At 68.2% G+C, this 18,479-nt stretch overlaps 1 protein-coding gene across 1 annotated transcript; it reads right to left on the bottom strand.

The window, feature by feature from the left end:
• Positions 1-211: 211 nt before the first annotated feature.
• INF2 (inverted formin 2) lies at positions 212-17,653 on the bottom strand. Its single transcript, XM_047863697.1, is given in 26 exon segments — positions 212-1,167; positions 4,438-4,869; positions 4,872-5,045; positions 5,604-5,765; positions 5,960-6,062; positions 6,145-6,309; positions 6,651-6,771; positions 7,451-7,521; positions 7,610-7,717; positions 7,788-7,858; positions 8,443-8,543; positions 8,873-8,958; positions 9,184-9,286; positions 9,717-9,778; positions 9,856-10,001; positions 10,576-10,781; positions 10,783-11,130; positions 11,132-11,333; positions 11,545-11,668; positions 11,670-11,687; positions 12,389-12,530; positions 13,126-13,159; positions 13,501-13,660; positions 13,728-13,843; positions 15,394-15,793; positions 17,464-17,653. Coding segments are annotated over 26 exon segments (3,771 nt in total). The 5' UTR covers positions 17,551-17,653; the 3' UTR covers positions 212-1,138.
• Positions 17,654-18,479: the final 826 nt, after the last annotated feature.

The raw sequence follows: 18,479 nt of genomic DNA, 5'->3' as shown, positions 1-18,479 counted from the left end.
CCCTCAGGGGTGTCACCCGCCCTCGGGGGTGTTTACCGTCTGCTCAGGCCACTCTGGGTGCCCTGTGGGCTCCAGCCCGCCCGCCTCCCCCTCCCCCTCCCCCCCCCCCCCCCCCCCCAGCGCATCACAGCTGCTGGAGGGCAGACCCCTCCGGGCACCGTCCAGCCCCTGCACGTTCGCTCACAGCTTCTTGAGACCACGTGGCCCTCGCTGGGCTGGCTCTGCTCTTTATTGTTTATTGGTCTGAGGCTCTCCAGATGCCAGCCTGGGTGGCAGGGCACACCTGGGGTGGGTGTGGGGGCGCGGGCAGGCTGGCCCTCCCGGGGTGGGCCCTGGGTCTCCTCTCGGCCTGGCGGGGGGCACGCCCGACCCCGCCGGAGGCAGCGGCGGCTGCAGGCTGGGTCACTCTGTCGACAGGGTGGCGAGGGCCTGGTGGGGGCAGTGAGAACAGATGCCCTCCCGCCCCCAGGGCTGGGCGTGCCCGGTGTGGATCCTGTCAGCCGAGTAGGGGGACCATGGCGTATCTGTGGCAATGCTGGCCAGCCTGCCCCTACCCGAGGCCCCAGGGTCCTCCCACCCACCCGTACCCAACTCAGCTAACGCAGGACAGCAGGAATGCATGAACAACCCTATTTCAGTGAAAAACCACTCTCTGCTCCGGCCTGGCGAAACAGGTTGGGGGGGCAGAGCGGGGGACTGAGGCTCGGTAAGGAGGCAGCGGGCGGGGGCTCCCATGGCTCTGCAGGGAGAGGTCCGCGAGGGCCCGTCTCCAGAAGCATCTGGGCACCAGGTGGCCGGAGGGCAGGGCGCAAGCTTCAAGGTGCCCTGGGGACACAGCCACTGCCCCTCACCCCTGCGGGCAGGTGCTGGGGAGCATGCGGGCGCCGGCGTGGGCGTGGGCATAGGCATTCGGCAAGCGGACCACGAGGGGGCTGGGGCGTGCGGGGGGCTGGGCTCTGGTGCCTGCTGGGGTCTCGGCCAGAACGCCCCAGGAAGCTCCGGGAGGCCCACGGCCCCGGAGGGTAAGGCACAGAGTTTTGGTTTCCCAGGGGCCCAGTCCCAGCCTGGCCCCGGAGGAGCCCCGCTCAACCACACGTCTGGCAGCCCACGGCTGTGTGGAGGCCGGCAGCGGGCACGCTCACTTGGCTTTGGGCTTACGGCCGAGGCCTGTGGGGGGCGAGAGGAAAGCATCATTAGGAGCAGACCTGCCGGGGACAGCGCCGAGGCACCTGCGTCGGGGTCCCCAGGCTCCTGCTGTCCCATCACCACTGCCTGGTGGGCCTAGTCTCTGGGTCCGCTCTGACCCTGGGCCCTCGCTCCTGCACTGCAGGACTCTTCCGGGTGCAAGATGCTGGGATGCCCCCCAGCCAGCTGGCTCCTGCCCACCCGTCCAGGCCGGATCTGGGCCCGTAGCACATGGTCTGCCCTCACCGATCCCCGGCACCGCTGTCTCTCCCGGTGCTTCCCCAGCGGTGTCCCTCCTGCTCCCTTACGCTGTCCCCACCTGGACAGTTCCTGCCACCTGCATGCCCCCCCAACTGGCCCTGCAAGGTCCCCGGCCCACTAAAGCCCTCTGGTCCAGGGGCCCGCTCTTGGCACCCTGCCCGACTCCCCTCCCCGCACCCCGGCCACACCAGGCCCGTCCCAGGCCCCCCGAGCGTCTGCAGCAGATTTGGGTTTGGGGAGCATGCTTGAGAAAGTTGGGGCAGAAAGGTCGGAAGTCATTCAAAGTGGAGCGCCTGGGCGGCTCGGGTCCGACTGTTGATTTGGGCTCAGGTCATGATCTGTTATGACAGCTCATAGCCTGCTTGGGATCCTCTCTCCCTCTCTCCTCTGCCCCTCTCCCATGCACGCACTCGAGCGCTTTCTCTCTCTCCGGCTCAACAATAAACATTAAAAAAATAATCTCAAGAAAGGGGCGCCTGGGCGGCTCGGCCGGTAAGGGCCCGACTTCAGCTCAAGTCACGCTCTGACAGCTCGTGGGTTCGAGCCCCGTGCCGGGCTCTGTGCCGACAGCTCGGAGCCTGGCGCCTGCTTCAGATTCTGGGTCTCCCTCTCTCTCTGCCCCTCCCCCAGTCGCTCACGCTCTCTCTCTCTCTCTCTCAAAAATAAACATTAAAAAGTTAAAAAAATAATCTTAAGAAAAAAGTCATTCAGAGCACGGTTTCTATCCCAGCCCCACTGCGGGGTGCCAGGACACAGGGCCAGGGGCGGGGGGCGCCCAGGGCACCACACAGCAGGGGTCTCTCAAAATCACCACCTTCACCAGGTAATTGATGTGAAGGTCACTGACCCACAGGGCAAATGGCCCCGAGCTCTCCTGCGGTGCTGGGGATCGGCGGGGGGACCCACGTCCCGTGTGCAGAATTCCTGCCCAAACACCATCGGGAACCAGGTGGGCCGGGGGCAAGGGGAAACACCTGGAGTGAAGGTGTCTTCCACAACCACAATCCCAGAGCCACACAAGACAGACCGAGGCTGGATGCCTGGTCCTGGCTAGGACCTCATTTCCAAAAAGTCCAAACAACTGTGAACAGTATGACAGGCCCGCCTGGGGACACCTGCCTGGGCCTGCACATGACAGACCCTGACTCGTCCTGGGGCGGGGGGGGGGGTAGAGAAGAGCCTTGCTCTCAGGAGACCCTGAGGTCAGGTTCAGGGGCCAGGCGTTATGATGTCTAGAACTCTCAAATTGTTTCATAAAGTTGAGAGCAATGCTCAAAGTTGGCAGCAAATGCTGATAACTTTGCTATTTTTTGCAAGATTTTGCCATTTCGGGGTGAAGGGTGGGCGGTGTTCATTATGATCTTGCAAACTTCCTGTCGGGTTGACGTTTTTGCAAATAAAATCTCGAGGAGATGAGGAGGCTGGGATTCCTGCCTCCTGTCCCCGCCCCGCCCCCCCGGGGACCGGGGACCTGGGGAGGGCTGTGTGGCAGCAGAGGCAGCACCCCGGCCTTTCACTGGGCAGTGGGCACATGTAGCCGCAGGCCAACCCACGGACCACACGGCCCACTTGTCCCCTACACCTGGGGCCGGCAGCGGGGGCGGACCCGGCTCGTAAAGGACACGCCAGCCCAGCTCAGAAAGTAACCCGGGGAGCAGACAGACGGAAGGCTGTCCCCGACAGTGAGGATAAACCGTAAAGACGGAGCCCCTGACTTCCTCTGGGCGCCAGCTGAGGCCTAAGCCCCAGAGCCGGGAGCCGAGCCGGCCCCAGCAAGGCTGCAGGTGTGGGGAGAACCAGATGCCCCCCCCCCCCCATCGTGACACACCAGATCGGCACCCACTGACACAGTCCAGAGCGCAGCAGGGACCCAGGCCTGTCCGTCTGCGTCTGTGAGCCTGCTGGGCACATCAGAGACACGGACGGTCCTGCCCATACTCGGGGGTCCTGGTGCTATCGACCCAGGAGGTGCCTATCGACCCATTCATGGCCTCCAGGACCTGGCCAGGGAGGGGAGGCCCCCCCGCTCCCTGGAGAGGGCCTGTCACTCACTGCCCCACAGGAGGACGTGTGGCCAGACCAGGGCCGGAGGAGGGCTGGGGTGTGCCCTGTGGAGGGTCTCACCCGGAGGCTGGGAGTCAGTAAACCCCACGGTCAGCTAGGCTGGTCGGGACAGGGACCCAGCGGCCCTGCTCCCCGGAGGGCACCCGACTTGGTCTTGTCCACCCCGCCCTCTTGAGGCCCCTCTGCTGGGCGCACAGCTCTGAGGTCGCACCCGGCCGCAGCGGGGACACCAGCTAAGCGAGGCATGGCTCCCGCCCTTCCCGAGAGGGGGGGCGAGGCGGAGGGCTGGCAGGTCCCACCACCAGCGGCAGAGGAGGCAGGGGGGCTTGCTGTCAGGCCCGGGCGGGGGGGAGCTGCAGGGAGCGGGTTAGCGTCCAGGAGCGGCCGGGCCCAGGCCCCGCCTCTGCTCACCGTTAGTGCAGGCGCCAGGCGGGGTACGTACCTCACTGAATCACACAGAGTCTTTTTGTTTTATTATCGTCAGAGTCAGGGGCAACCTCTGCTTCCAAATAAGAGAAACGAACTCAACGGCTTATTCCTGACCCACCCTGAGCTGGGAGCTGGACGCCGAGCCAAACACGGCCGGGCCTCAGGCGGCCCCTGGCTGACGGCCCCACCTGCCACTCCCTGCCTGAGGTCGCGCGAAGCGGTTGCCAGTGGGCCAGGGGCACGGCCACTCGGCGGCGGCCCCACAGTCGCCCTTCCCGCCCGCGGAAGGTGGGGCCGTGGCCTCCTTCCCCCAGGCCGTGGGGACGCTCTCGGGGGGGGGGGGGGGGACTTGCCCGCTGCAGAGAGAGACTCAGGGCTCTGGCGTGGGACGGACGAGCTCTGACCCCATGCCAGTGCCCTCAGGCCCTGTGTGACCTGCCCGCCCAGGTGCCCTGCTTCCGGGGCACAAAGGATGACGGGAGGGGAGCCCCAAGTTACCTTCCTGGTTCCTTGAGGGGCGCTTCTTCCTTCGCTTGCCCGTCCCCTTCGAGGCTCGCTCCCGGGTCCTGGGGAGGGTGCCGGACCCTGAGGAATCCATCGCTGCGTCCTCCGAGAAGGACCTGTCCAAGGACGTGTCCAGTGCAGAATCCGGGGCTGTGTCCTCCTGGTCCCCGTCCCCGTCCCCAGCCACGCCGGGGCCTGTGGCACCGTGGCCACGCGGGCCTGTAGCCTCCGGCCTGTGGACGTTGCTGTCGGCCTCGGCCAGGCAGGTGTCCCGAGGGACTGCGGGGTCTTCAGCATCTTGGCTCGACCCCGTGGCCCCAGGGGGCTTGTCACCAGAGAGCCTGAGAGGCTTTAGGGCCTGAGCCCCTCCCAGCACCACCGGCCAGGCCCCCGCAGAGGGCTGGGGGGCCTGGGGGTCCTCTGCGCCAGGAAATCACTGGCGTCGGTGTACCAGGAAGAACGCCTCCCCAGGGGCCCGGGCCCCTCCTCCTCCGATGGGTCAGCAGTGGGCTTCGGGCCGGGGGCCGTGGCATCCCCGCGGTCCCTGCCGTGGGGCTCAGAGGCGGGGTGGCTGGTGTCTCCTGCAGGGTCTCTGGTGGCCACTGTGGACACAGGACACGGCCGCTGAGGGTGGGGCCCAACTCCCAGGCCAGCCCGACGGCGCCCCCACTTAGGGTGTGCTGGAGTGGGGGGCCTCCCTCCGTATCTGCTTCTACCGGAACGTCCCCGTTCCACAGCACCCGCTGCCCCAGGAGGCGTCCCCGGCGGCCTCCAGGTGGGGGTTCCCGGAGAACAGCCCTCGGCATCCACTGTCCGCCCCGGGGTGTGGGCCTACTTCACCCCTGTCCCTCAGCCCCCGTGGCAGCCACGCAGAATGGAGTGCAGCGCCCCGCCCCGCCCCGCCCCCCTCAGCACCCCTGAGCCCCAGGGACGGATGTCAAAGGCCCGCTGGCCTATCTCTGGCCAAAGGCCCGCCTGGGGGCTGTCACACCCGCGGGGAGCCCTCTGTCGTGGCAGAGACACCCCAGCACAAGAAGGGTGAGCCGCTCCTCTGGCCCCACCTCCCACGGCAAGGGAGATGAGGGCTTCCTGGAGGAGGGGAGGCTCCGGGCAGCGAGGAGGGCGGGAAATGGCGATGAGGAGGTGGGAGAGGGTCTCACCAGGCGCCTTGTCCCTCAGGGGGTCTCCGGCAGCCGCCTTGCTGCCGCCCTCCGCGTCCCCTCGGCCACGGGCCGTCTTGCGCAGCTGGAAACCCTTCCTGATGTCGGCCAGCAGGGCATCGATGACACACACGTCCTCTTGCTTCCCGACTCCCCTCCTGACTGAGAAGCCCCGGGGACCCTCAGAGACGCGGCTCGTGCCCCCCCCCCCCCCCCCCCCCGAGCCTGCCCAGGGGACCTGGAGCCGGGAGGCGTGGGAGGTGCCGCCGGGTCTCCAGGGCAGGGAGGAGCGTGGGCCAGATGCAGGCGCAGCCCCGCGGGGGCTCCCCGGGCCCCTGGCCGGCGCCTGGCCTCACCGGGCTTCCCATCCTCGCCCCACGGCCTGCACGCTTCCTCCTCGGCCAGCTGCTGCTTCCTCCTCTCCGCCTTCGCCGCCTGCTCCTTCCGGTACTCGTTGTCCTGCGCGGGACCAACACGGAGCCCGTGACCCCAGCCCTCGGCGCCCGTCCCGCCTGAGGCCCGCAAGGGGCTGCGGGCCCACCTTCAGGGCGCGGAGGAAGAGGTTCCGGAAGGTCTTCATGGTGCTGAACGTGTCTTCCAGGGAGAGCTGCTGAGCATCCTCACACAGGTAGCTGGCCAGCTGCAGCTTCTTCTGCTCGATGGCCTGGAACACCTCGTCCAGCGCCCGGGAGGCCTCGATGCTGGCCTGGGGGCGTGGGCACACGGTCACGGCCCTGGGAGGGCCCCTTTGGGGGGGGGGGCACCTGCCGTCACAGGGACACAGCCCGGGAGGGTGATGGCCGCCGGCAGGGGCCCCCACAGGCAGTGGTTTCTCAGTGGGACCAGACAACTGGGTACCGCGGCCCCCGGGGAAAGGAGCTGCCTCGGGACCAGGGACAGCAGCGCCGCCCTGCCGCGGGGCCCCTTGACCCGGCCCCACGCTCACCCGGCCCTGCCCGCTCCACCCTCCCGGACTGGCCCACTGGCTGGAGGGGCCCGCCCCTGGACGCCACCGGGCCACTGCTCCCCGAGCCCAGCCCCGCTCGCCTGGAGGCGCTGGGCGTACTGCTCCTGCACCTCAGGGATGCAGGAGGACACCTTCCTCTCCATCTCCAGAAGCTTCTTCAGGTTGGTGCTGGACTCCGAGCGGATGAGCTCAAGGTTGATCCTGAAAAGTACCCGAGAGTGCGCTGGGGTCAGGTGACAGCTGAGGTCCAGTCTCGTGGAGTCGGCGGGGGCCTCACCCTGCACGCCCGCGGGGTCACTGGGGGCCCTCACCGCGTACACCCACAGGCTTCTGGAAGCACATCAGGGCTCTGGGAAGGGCCAAGCGGTGCTGGGGGGATGTGTCAGGACAGCGACCCCCAAAGCCTCGGCCCATCCTCCTAGTCTGACCCTCCGAGAAAGGTTCTGCAGCTCTGGGACCTGACGACCTCCCATAGCAGCGTGTGCCTGGTGTTGGAAGGCTCGGGGCACCCTCCCCAGGGCTGCCCCTCTGGGCCGAGTGACCCAGGTGGATGCAGCCCCACTTCCCCGGGCCTCGGTTTTGCCATCTGTGCAATGGGCCTTGCTCACGGGCTGCTGTGAGGGTCAACCTTATGAAGGGTGGTGTCGCACTAGCCCCTGGTGTGGCCACGACCAGGTCACTCCCTCCCTTTCGTGGCCTCCGTTTCCTCCCCTAAATCATCTGGGGACAGGCCATCAGGCCATGATGGACCCGAGGTCCTATCCCAGACCGAAAGCGAGGGTCCCACGGGCATCTGGGGGCCCGGCCTGGTCCGGCCGCCTTACTGGTCAGGACCAGGGTGGGGGTCCCGGCGTGGGCGAGGCGGGTGGGGGGCACGTACCCCGCTGCCTGGGAGGGCTGCTCCAGGTCCCTCGGAAGCTGCAGGAGGTCCGGGTGGTTTTTCTCCACCTCCTGCAACAGAACGCGTCCGGTGAGCGCCACCGTGGCCCTGCCCGGGCCCCAGGGATGCCCGGGCCCCCGGGGCGCCCCGCGGGCGCACCTCCAGCACGTGGTGCAGCAGCGTCACGCGGCTCTGCTGGGACTTGGTCTCCGTGAGCTTCAGCAGCGTGCTGATCTTGAAGCCGTCGGCGTCCCCCGTGTGGCTGCCCTACGGGGGTGGGGAGTGAGCATCCTGCCTCCTGGGGCTGGGGGTGCGGCCGGGAGCGCGGCGCACTTACATAGTTGAGGAAGTTTCCTATCTTCAGGATCAGCTGGCAGAAGATGGGCAGCTGGTGGCTGGTGAGCAGGCCTGCGGGAGGGCGCCAGGGCAGAGGGAGGGGTGGGTGCTGCGAGGCGTCTGAGGCTGCGGCGTGGGGGCAGCACCCCTCGGTCCCCTCCCCCACGCTCCCTCCCGGGCTCGGCTGCAATCCCAGTGCGGACAGCCTCCGGGGCTCGGGGAGCAGGTCCGCCAGCGTTCTCACTGAACCCTCACGACCCTGGGGCAGATGACCCCTGCCCCCTTCTGTGGATGAGGGTGCTGAGAGGAACCTTCTAGAAGGTTGTAGCTGTGACCTCCCTGGTTCTCGGCTAACTGTCCCTTGGGGCGTCGGGGAGGGTGGCCCTTCTGGCCCCGTGGCCAAGAAGGGAGTGGGGGGCCACCGCGCGTGTCTCTGCCCTGTGGCTGTGGTGTATTCCTGCTGATCCCTCATCTGGAGAACGCGGCGAGTCTGTGCACGCGTGTGTGCCTCTGCACGTGTGCGTGCGTGTATACGTGCACACGTACGTGTGTACCCGCAAATGCACGCGTGCCTGTGTCTGTGTGCGCACGACTGCGTGCGTCTCTGGCGGGCGACCGCTCCCTCTCCTGGTGCCGAGCGCCCCGCCCCCACTCACTGTCGCAGGCGGCCAGCACCAGCTGGGCCTTGGGCTGCACCACGTCCAGCACGACGGCCGTGCCCTCACACAGCAACATGCACTCCACCCGCAGCTGGTAGCTGGGGACAGAGCGGGAGATCAGGGACGGGGCCCCCCACCTGCGGGTGGGCAGCGGCCGGGGGCTGAGGCACAGAGCTCGGGGAGGGGTCCCACGGCCTGGAGCTCCAACACGCGCTCCTGGGCCTCAGCAGGACCGGGGCAGGGCCCAGAGATGGCACTTCGGACCAGCTCTGCTGCACCGGAGGGCGGCCGCCTCCCTGCGGGGCACCCCTGGCTCTCAGAGCGGGCGGCTGCACGAGTGACCCGTGTGGCGCTCCTCACAGAGTCCTGAGGGAACGGCCTGCACGGCCCCTCTCCCCTCCCCTCTACCCCTCCCCCACTCGCTCACCAGGGAATGCCCAGCAGGAGGAGGTAGAACTGGTCGGCGTTGGCCAGCTTGGTCCGATCCTCCGAGAATGCGCGCAGGTTTTCAACCTGCAGACAGGAGACCACTCCTGGGGTTCCGGATCCCGTCCCTCCCAGGAAGCCCCCTGCCCTGCCTGCACCTGTGTGGACCGGCTTACCGGGGCCGCTCACGCGGGCTCCCCTCCCATCCGGCACACTCCGCGAGCCGGGAGCCCTCCCCCTGCCCCCCGCTCCTCCGTGCTGCCCCCCCACCCCGCCCCCGGCAGGACTAGCAAGTCTCTTTCCCTGACTCACCTCGTGCTTCTCAGGGAGGAGCTTGAGGAGTTGCTTGAGGACCTCCACGTCAAATTTCGTGGTGTCCCCAGCCCGGATCATCGCAGTGACGTCCTCGTTGGAGCTGCAGGTGACAGGGGGTGGTTGGGATGGGAGGAGAGGGGCCTCATGTGGGCTCCCGGGGACCCTGCCAGTCGGGGACTGCCCTCGGCCTGTGACATCTCCGCTGGTCACACCTGGGGCACAGAGAAGGCAAACCACCTGCCTCGGCTGCACAGTAAGGAGGCCGGGGGCCGACTACCACATTCCCTCTCTGCCAGAGCACCCTCCGCCTCCCCCTTCCGGGGGGCTGCTCACCACACGGGCCGTCTGGCTCAGGCACCCCAGGGAGCTCCCTAGCCGGAGCCACCAGAGGGGTTCCCCGCGGATGTCTGGGTCTCAGGGACGGGACGTGCAGTTCCCAGAGCGGCCTGCAGAGGGCGCCGCAGAGCCCAGCGGGAGGTGCGGGCGAGGGGGCGGGGCAGGGGCGAGGCCGTGACGCCTGTGCCGCTCACCATCGAAACTGCTTCAGGAAGATGTTGAGGTTCAGGCTCTTCTTGGAGTCCAGGAAAGTGATCTGGAAAACACCCCCGCCCTGGTGTTGGTGCCCGGGGAGCAGCAGAGGCCCCTGGCTGAGCCCCAGCCCAGCCCCACCTCCTTGGGCTCCTTCCTGGCCGGGGCTGCCACTTGCTCCTTGGGCTTGGCCTCGGGGAAGCAGAAGAGCCGCTCGATGCTGGAGAAGTCCGGCTCCACGACCTCGGCCCCCAGGCTGCTCAGCGAGGCCCACATGGAACTGTGCTCTGTGGACGAGGGGCCCCCGGTCAGGTTCGCGCCCACCCACCCAGCGGCTTGACGGACGGAGGGGGAGGGGAGGGGAGGGGCGGGGAGGGGCGGGGAGGCCCCCCCCCCCCCCCCCCCCCCCGCCACCCCCGCCGCCCCGTTGCTGTCACACCGTATGCATGCGGACGCATACGTGCCCGTGACCCGGCTGGCAGGAGGCCCCGGCCTTGACCTTCTCTGGGCATTGGCACCCAGGGGCCTGGGCGCTGTGGGGCTGTGGCATCGGAGCCACCCATCGGCTTGCCAGGGTGCACGTGGGAAGAGAGGCCCTTCACAGGTGACCTGTGACCCGTTCCCACCCCGCCCTGCCCAGACCTCCCAGGAGCTGAGTCCAGAGCAGAGATCAAATGGCCCTAGCCCACACTTGGGGGAGGGGGGGCGGGGGAGACATGGGGGCCCAGGTGTGAGCAACACATACTACCAGTCGGTATCGCAGGCCAGCAGGGCCCGGCACCCCCCGCTCGGGCAGGAAGCCACTCACGGAGCCTGGCGGGCCCTCACCTCGCTCCACGTCAGAGCCGGGTGGGGGCTCACCTTGCGCCACATTGGACGGCAGCTTCTGCCAGTTGAGTTTCTTCATGCGCACAGTGGGAGCGTGCACGCACCGGTGGCTTGGGACCCAGGCGGAGGAGCCCAGGCTGGGGCCCACGTGGGCCACGATGACCTCCTCCACGCCACCCGCTGCAGAGGGGCCAGAGGTACCCGGCAGGGGTGGGGGTGGAGGGGGGCCCCCCGTCCAGGCCAGGCGGCGGGGGTGGGGGCGGGCACCCCGTGCCCGGGAGCGGTGGAGGTGGAGGAGGTAAGGCCCCGCCAGAGACAGGCAGGGGGGGTGGTGGAGGGGGTGGGGCCCCCAGACCTGGCAGTGGGGGAGGGGGGGGAGGAGGGAGGGGGGCCCGGCGGTGGAGCCAGGGAGTGGGGGTGCAGGTGGGGGGCGCTGGGGCTCCCAGGCCTGGCAGTGGGGGAGGGGGGGGGAGGAGGAGGTGGGGGGGGGCGGGGGGAGGGGGCCCCCGTGGTGGGACCAGGAGTGGAGGTGCAGGTGGGGGGGCTGGGGCCTTCAGCTGTGGAGCAACCAGGTCCTCGACGGCGTGCAGGCTGCTGAGGTCCACCTCGGGCCTCGGGCCCCCCCCACCCCCCGCCTTGGGGGGCGCCGCTGTTTTGGGGCACGCTGCCCCTCCGACCCTGGCCTAGGTCAGCCTGGACACTCTTGTGGGCCTTGGTCAGGGTGCTGGGGCGTGGCCGCCCCTTGACGGACAGAAGCCGCTCCATCATCTCCTCCAGGGTGCATTCCTGGACTGGGGAGGGGGTGCCGGGGTCAGGGCCGAGGGCCGGAGGAGGTGGGGAGGGGGGAGGTGGGACAGGCGTGGCCACTGCCCTCAGGCAGGGGGCGGCTACCCTCCCGCAGTGGTCTGAGACCCTGCTGGCCGTGCATGGTGGGGGGGGCGGTCAGGGCGGGAGGTGGGTGAGGGCTGTGGGCACCGTGCCCGCTGGGCCCCACCTGCTCACCGTCACTGGCCAGGAGTACGGCCCGGTTCACCAGGTTCTCCAGAGCCTCCCAGAGCAGCTGGCTGGAGGGCAGGGTGGGCTCCAGGTACAGCAGGCCCTGCAGCACGGACAGCAGCTGGGCGGAACGCTGGGGAGCAGCTCACCTGGGGGGGCGGGGGGGGGGCGGAGGCTGGGTCAGCGGGAGCACCTCAGCTTGCCGGGAACGTCCACCCCATCAGCACTCTACGGCTTGCAGGGCCCTGGTGATGAGCTGGGGTCACGGTTCCCTGACCGTCGCACCGGTGACATTTGGGGTGGGGCCGCTCTCCGTGCGGGGGCTTCCTTGTGCATTGTGGGATGCTGGTCCGGCCCCCGTGAAGCCAATAGTGCCCTCTGCCCCACTGTGGCAACCCTCCTGTCTCTGGATGTTTCTGGATGCCCCCTGGGGATGCTCGCGCCTGGATGAGAGCCACGGTTTCTTTGAAGGACAGAAGGTCCCAGCCAGGGAGGGCCTGAGCTGGACCAGATATCAGCCTCCTGGCCTCTTGCTGGTCCTGGGGCCCCTCAGGCCATTTGGCGGTAGCCAGCGACAGTCCTGGGGCCCAGGACAGTCCAGCTCCCTCTGGGCAGCCCAGGCCTTTGCGATGCTGTCCTCCTAGGTCCTGGGGCCCTGGCTCTGTGCCTGTGACAGCCCGGACCTACCGCCAGGCGCCAGGCTCTCCCCTCTCCAGCCCCCTGACCCCTCACTGCTCCCTCGCGTCTCCACATCTGGCCCACGGCTCCGCTGGGGGTGGGGCCTACCAGGGCCGGGAAGGCAGCCGTGTCCGAGCCCCGGCGCCCAGGCCACAGTCGCGGGGGTCGTCACCTTGTGAAACACAGAAGTGAAGACTTCCTGGTGGTTGTTCATGTCGACGCCGCCGCAGATGCGCAGAAGCTCCTCCGCGTCCTCGGCCTTGGCCTCCTCGAAGGCCTCCAACTGGATCAGCAGGTCGGCGTCCTCCAGATCCCTGGGGCGAGGGGGCCGGATGGGCTGAGGCCGCTGCCCCCCACCCCCCAGCCTCCCCCGGCCCTGGAGAGATGCACGGACGACCCTCAGCGTGGCCCATGCTTCGCATGTGGCCACACCTCAGCCCGAGGCCAGCTCAGCAGCAGAGCCACAGGCCCAGGCTCCTCCCCCTGGCTCCCCACTCCCCAGCTGGCATCCCCGGGGCTGGGGTCCCACCCAGGAGAGTGGTCCTGAGAAGGCCCAGGATGGGGGTTCTCTGCTACGTGGATTCCCCGGCACCCAAATAAGTTTGAATTTCAGATAAACGACCAATGACCTTTGGCATAAGTATATCCTATACGACATCTGGGATATACTTACACGGAAGGAGCCCTCTTATTCAGCTAGGGGTCCTGCACTGCATGAGGCAACCCTAGCCTCCAGGGGCAGCTCCAAGGCCCCAGGCAGGGAGACCCCGCAGAGTGGCCTGTCTGGCACACTGCATTGTCACCTGGCCTGGGTCCAGCGGCAGAAGCCCTCTCCTGCCCTTCTGGAGGTGCTGTGTGGGGCCCAGGGGAAGGCGAGCCTGGCTTTGGGGGATGGTGCAGGGGACTCACCGCAGACGTGTCAGAACGTCCAGCAGCTGCAGCCCTGGGAAGGGACAGGAGGAGTCAGCAGGCCTCAGAGGCTGCTGCCACCAGCCCCCCCCCCCCCCACCCCGACCCCGGTCGCTTGCACCTCTGATGCCTCTCCTCTGGTCTCCCCGTGGGCTTATTCCCACCCCCCGGAAGGTGGTGCCATTCCTAAGGGCCCAGGAACACTCTGGAGGGACACGTGGTCGCACCCACTAAGGGGTCATCCCACAACTGGTAGGACCTGAGCTGGGGATGGGCATCAACACCGAGAGGCCCCGAGTCCCCAGAGGGGGGCAGGTGGGGGCCGGCTTCCCAGAGCCTTCCTCTGGGGTCCTGGGGCGGGCTGCGGGCGGTTACCAGTGAACTCCCCGCGCAGCTGGGTGCGGGTGCGGAGGTCCTCGGGGCCCAGGATGATGGCATTGATCACACTGAGCAGGGTGACGACATAGGGCACGTTGTCGCTGTCCGAGAGCTCATTCATGATGACACTGAAGCGGTACTGCTGGCTGCACACGGTCTGCAGGGCGGGCAGGGGTCAGCACGTGCCCGGGCCCACCGAGGCCCCAGGGTCCCCTGAGGCTCACCTTGTAGTGGTCCAGGGCGTCCAGGGTCAGCATGTGGCCTTCAGGCGAGTAGATGCACAAGGCAGCCAGCAGCTCAAACACCTGCTTCTTGACCATCACGTTGGACGTGTCCAGAGCTGCCGAGGGGCGGGGGATTGTGGGGGAGTCTCAGCGGGGGCCCAGGCCCCCAGGCCCGGCTCCCCCTCTCCCCTCCTGGCGGCTGGTCCCCCCCTGGGCCTGAGCTGAACTCACACTTCCGCAGGTGGACACCAGAGGGCGCCCTGCACTGGCACACGGGCCACCTCCCTGGCTGGCCTCCCCAGGTGCCCAGACCCGCCTCCGGGACCAGAGAGGCAGACCCCGCAGGCACGGGCTCGCAGGCGGGGGTCCACTTGGACTGGGCCTCAGTTCTGAGAGGGGCCCCTGTTGGATCTGCCGAGGGCCACGCTGGCACATGGCCCTGGGCAGAGCCCATGCTTCCATCAAACTCAGTACCAACTGTGCTTGACAGCCTGGTATGTCCCGTCGCCCTCATGGCCCCCTGCCTCCCACCTTATCCCCCGAGCTGGCACAGGGGGCACAGCCAAGCCCAGGCTGGGTAGGGCAGGAACGAGGTGGCCTGTGGCTTGCTCACCCACACGGGCACTCGCCCACCCCACGGGCCGACTCACCCGTCACTGGCCCCTCCTGGAGCCCCAAGCATCGTGGGGCCCGGGTGCTGCCATGGAGCAGCACAGCGTGGCAGGCAAGGGACACACAGTGATCCCTGCTCACTAAGGGCCACCTGAGGTTGCTCTCAAGGGTGGAAGACCAACCCTGGGCGCAGCCTTGGGAGACGTCCGGGAGGAGGGGAGCGGGAGTCAGAACTTAAGGAGTCAGGGGTGCCTGGGTGGCTCAGTCGGTGAAGCGTCCGACTTCAGCTCGGGTCATGATCTCGCGGTTCGTGGGTTCGAGCCCTGTGTCCGTCTCTGTGCTGACAGCTCAGAGCCCGGAGCCTGCTTCAGATTCTGTGTCTCCCTCTGTCTCTGCCCCTCCCCCACCCATGCTCTGTCTCTCTCTCTCTCTCTCTCTCTCTCTCTCTCTCTCTCCCCCCCTGTCAAAAATAAATAAACATTAAAAAAAAATAAAAAAAAGAACTTAAGGAATCAGCAGGCACACAAAGGCAGAGAGCAGCCTGAGCTGGAGGTGAAGCCCCACGTGGTTGGAGACGGCACAGAATGGGCAGGGGCAGGGGTGTGGGGGAAGGTGGAGGAAGAGGCCATCGGCAAGGGCTGGGGTTCCGGCGGCGAGGCTCAAAGGGCTCGGAGCCAGGTGGAAGGCAAGCGGGACTCCAGCCGCCAGGGCCCGGACCTGGGTGGCGGGTGGTGGGAGTGGTGTAGGCAGAGCCGGGGAAGAGAGGGGGCCCCAACAAGCGCAGGGCTGGGCGGAAAGGCCGGGCAGGGTCACAGAACAGACCGGGCAACCAGGTGCGGCCGGTGGAGGACCAGGGCTCCAAGGTCACCTGGACGTCCCGGATCTGGGGCCGATGCGAACCCGGTTCCTCCTCCGGGAAGCCCTCCCTGCCTGCCCAGCTGAGTTCTCTCCTGTGACCCCAGCCCTCCCGCTGCCCTCCGGGGCCTGGAGCCTCCCGCAGAGTTACTAAGGGGCTGTCTGTGCCGGCCTGGCCTCCCGGCAGCCCGCGGCTCACCCAGGGAGAGCTGGCGCACGTAGGCCTGGTTGCTGAGGATGTACTCGATGCCCCGCTGCGAGTTCAGGACGGCGCGCACGCAGCTGATGCAGGTGAGCTGCAGGAGGGCGTCGGCGATGCGGGCCACCCCGCGGCCGGACAGGCGCGCCAGGGCCTCGAGCAGCAGGTCCAGGCCGCTCTGCTCCAGGAACTGCACCATCCAGCCGCCGTCGCTACTCTCCAGACGCTTGCGCAGCCCCGAGTAGTTGACCACGGACGGCATCTGCAGCAGCCGGATGCACAGCTCGGGGTCGGCGCTCTCCAGGTTGGCCTCCGTGGGGTCCGAGTCCTGGGCCCCCAGCTTCTCTTTCAGCGCCGCCCACTTGCGCTGCGCGCCCTCCTTCACCGACATCTTGCCGAACTGCAGGGCCGGAGGGAGGGGAGCGTCAGTCCCGAGCCCAACTCCGCGCCCCGGGTGCCCCACCGCTGGAGAGAGGCCGGGGCCGGTGGGGGCGGGGTCCCCTGCTTCAGTATCCCCGCCTGCCCGCCCGCCGGGTTTGCCCTGCGGCGGGGGGGGGGGGGGGGGGGGGGACGCTGCAGGCTGACCCTCGTCCCGTCTGGGCTGCCACCGCCCCCGGGCTTCCTCCGTGCCAGGTGCTCCTGGCCACAGCGGCTGGGCTGACAGCAGCGTCCCCCCCCCCCCGCCCCCGCCCCCCCGAGGGCCTCGAGGCGGCTACACCGGCAGGAATACCACTGACCCAGCGGTGATGATGGAACAAAAGTGGCGTCTCCAGGGCTCCCTTATCTTGTCCCGGGGCACTTCCCCTGCCCAGTGGACAGGGTCAGATAGGGACAGCGGGGCAACTCCAGGCCTCAGGCGTGTGCCGGGGAAGGGGCTGACTTGAGGGTCATGCCCGGTGCCCACCCAATCGCGGGCCCTCCCTGCGGGGAAGCAGCCTGCCAGGCCCTGGCTTCCGCGGCCCTGCGTTTGGCAACCAATGTGGACGGAGCACCGGACGTCCCCTCACACACAGACGTCCCCTCACACACACCTTTCCCCTAAAGAGGCCGGGCTGTGCCTCCGCCCTCGCCACCCCCGGCAAGCCCCCCTCCTCCGGCCCCTCGGTGGTGACGCCGTCCCGGACCGCGGCCTCTGGGGACCGGCCTCAAAAGTCAGGGGCAGCCCAGGCTCTCCGCGACCATGTATGGCTCAGGTTTTATATTTAGAGCCTGAGAAGGACAGCCCGGGGCTGCCGAGAGGGAGCCCGAGGACCAGAGCGCGGCGGTACCGTCACGCCTCGCGCCCGGGGACGCCACAGCCCCCCAGCCCCCCACCGCGCCCACCTGACAGGACAGGAACGGGGGAGGCACCCAGAGAAGCGCGGTCACATGCCCACCGCCCCCCCGTTGGAAAGGGCAGGGCTGAGTGAGACTGCACTCCAGTCCGAGGGGGGCTGGGAGAGGCTGGCCGTCCAGCCTGGCCTCGATCTCAGGGCTGCGGGACCTGGTAAGTCGGGGGGAGACCCCACGGACCATCTGAGGTCATATATAGGAGATGCAGGCCGAGCGGGGTCGAGAGCCCAGGGGCCTGTCCCAGGCCTGGCTCTGGGCCCTCTGTGCTCACTGTGGTGCAGCTGGAGGCCTCCCGCCCCCTCTGCCTTGGTGACTCTTGGGTATTGTCCCTTGTGCTTCCCGGGCGCCCCCCCTCCCCCCACTGGCATGGCTGGCCTGGCCTTTCAGCAGCCCCTCCTGTTTGCAGTGGGCCCAGACCCCCACCGAGGCCCTCATCCTCCTGCCTGGCTGACTGCCGGACAGGCCCCTGGGGTCCCCCAATGGGGTGGCTGGGGGGGGTGAGGAACGGCTCTGGGCCCACCGGCCACTCGAGCCGTCTGAGCCTCCTTTCCTCGCCTGAATTTCTGCATCAGCTTACTGGGGGCATCCTGAGAGGGAGTGGGTGCCGTGTCCTTGCAGGGGGGTGGCCGGGTGGCGGTCACCATCCCCCAGGAGCCCTTACAGCCCTCCCTGTGACCGCACAGCCCACCTGCTCCCTCAAGCCCGGCCCTCTTACCCCCTCCCTCACCATCCACTCACCCAGATGCGCAAGACCTTCCGGCTGCCTCTGCCCACCCATTCCAGGCCCTGCCGCGGGCCGCCCCTCACACTCTCCTGGCTTCTCATCCCTGCTGACCGCTGCCGGCTGTGGCTCTGGTCCCTCCTGGTGGCAGGGGAGGGGGCCGCTCCCACCACCACGAAGAGCACAGCAGAGGGGCCTTCGCACACGCTGGCATGCACCTCGGGTGCTGCTGCCTAAAGACGCAGTCGGGACTGACCCTGCCTTCCCCGCCCCCACCCCCGCCCCACTGGCCCAAGTCCCTGTTTCCCTGGCACAGGCTGAGTGGCTGGAACATGACCTCTCCCAGGCCAGGCCTCCAGCATCCTAAGTATCTTCCCCGGCCAAGAGCCCCAGGGGTCCCTAGATGCAGAAAACAACCTCTCAGAGCCAGCCTGCGTGGCCCAGAGCACCCCACCGGGCTCCTGGCGGCCACGGGCTCTCCACCCCAAGGGACCCCACCTGTGGGGGCTCCCTTGGCCTGTGGGGGTGGGGTGGGTGGGACCACAGCAGCAGGTGACCGGCCCATCCACCTGCCTGTCCACGAAGGATCCTAAGCTGTGTGCCCCGGAGCTGAGTTTCACAAGCTGGCCATGCCCCACGAGGCACTGGGCTGTGGCCCAGTATGGAGAGGGCGTCCAACTGGGAGAGTGAGCTCAGCTGTGGGTAGGGATGACTTTTCTCCCTCTGTGATGCCACCAGGCTGCCTGGCCTCATCCAGGGCCCACTTGCTTAGTCCTGGGTGGAGGATGACTCCCTAGAAATGTTCCAACTGCCCTTCAGGACGAGCTCCTGAATACACGGATGGACGGCGGCCAGACACCAGGACAGAACTCCGGACCCACAAACTGTAGCCACAGCCCAGGAGGAGGCCCGCTGTCTCCACGGCAGACCTGCCGGAAGTCGGACCTCGATCTCTGACGCACAACCACCCTGGGACAGTGTCCCACATGGCCGGGGCTGGATGACGGCTTCCACAGTTTCTGTTGCCACGTCC

This window comes from Prionailurus viverrinus, chromosome B3 (assembly GCF_022837055.1).
Source record: "Prionailurus viverrinus isolate Anna chromosome B3, UM_Priviv_1.0, whole genome shotgun sequence".
Taxonomy (NCBI): Eukaryota; Metazoa; Chordata; class Mammalia; order Carnivora; family Felidae; genus Prionailurus; species Prionailurus viverrinus.
Note: the sequence above shows the minus strand (reverse complement) of the source record. Positions and strands in the feature narration are given on the sequence as shown.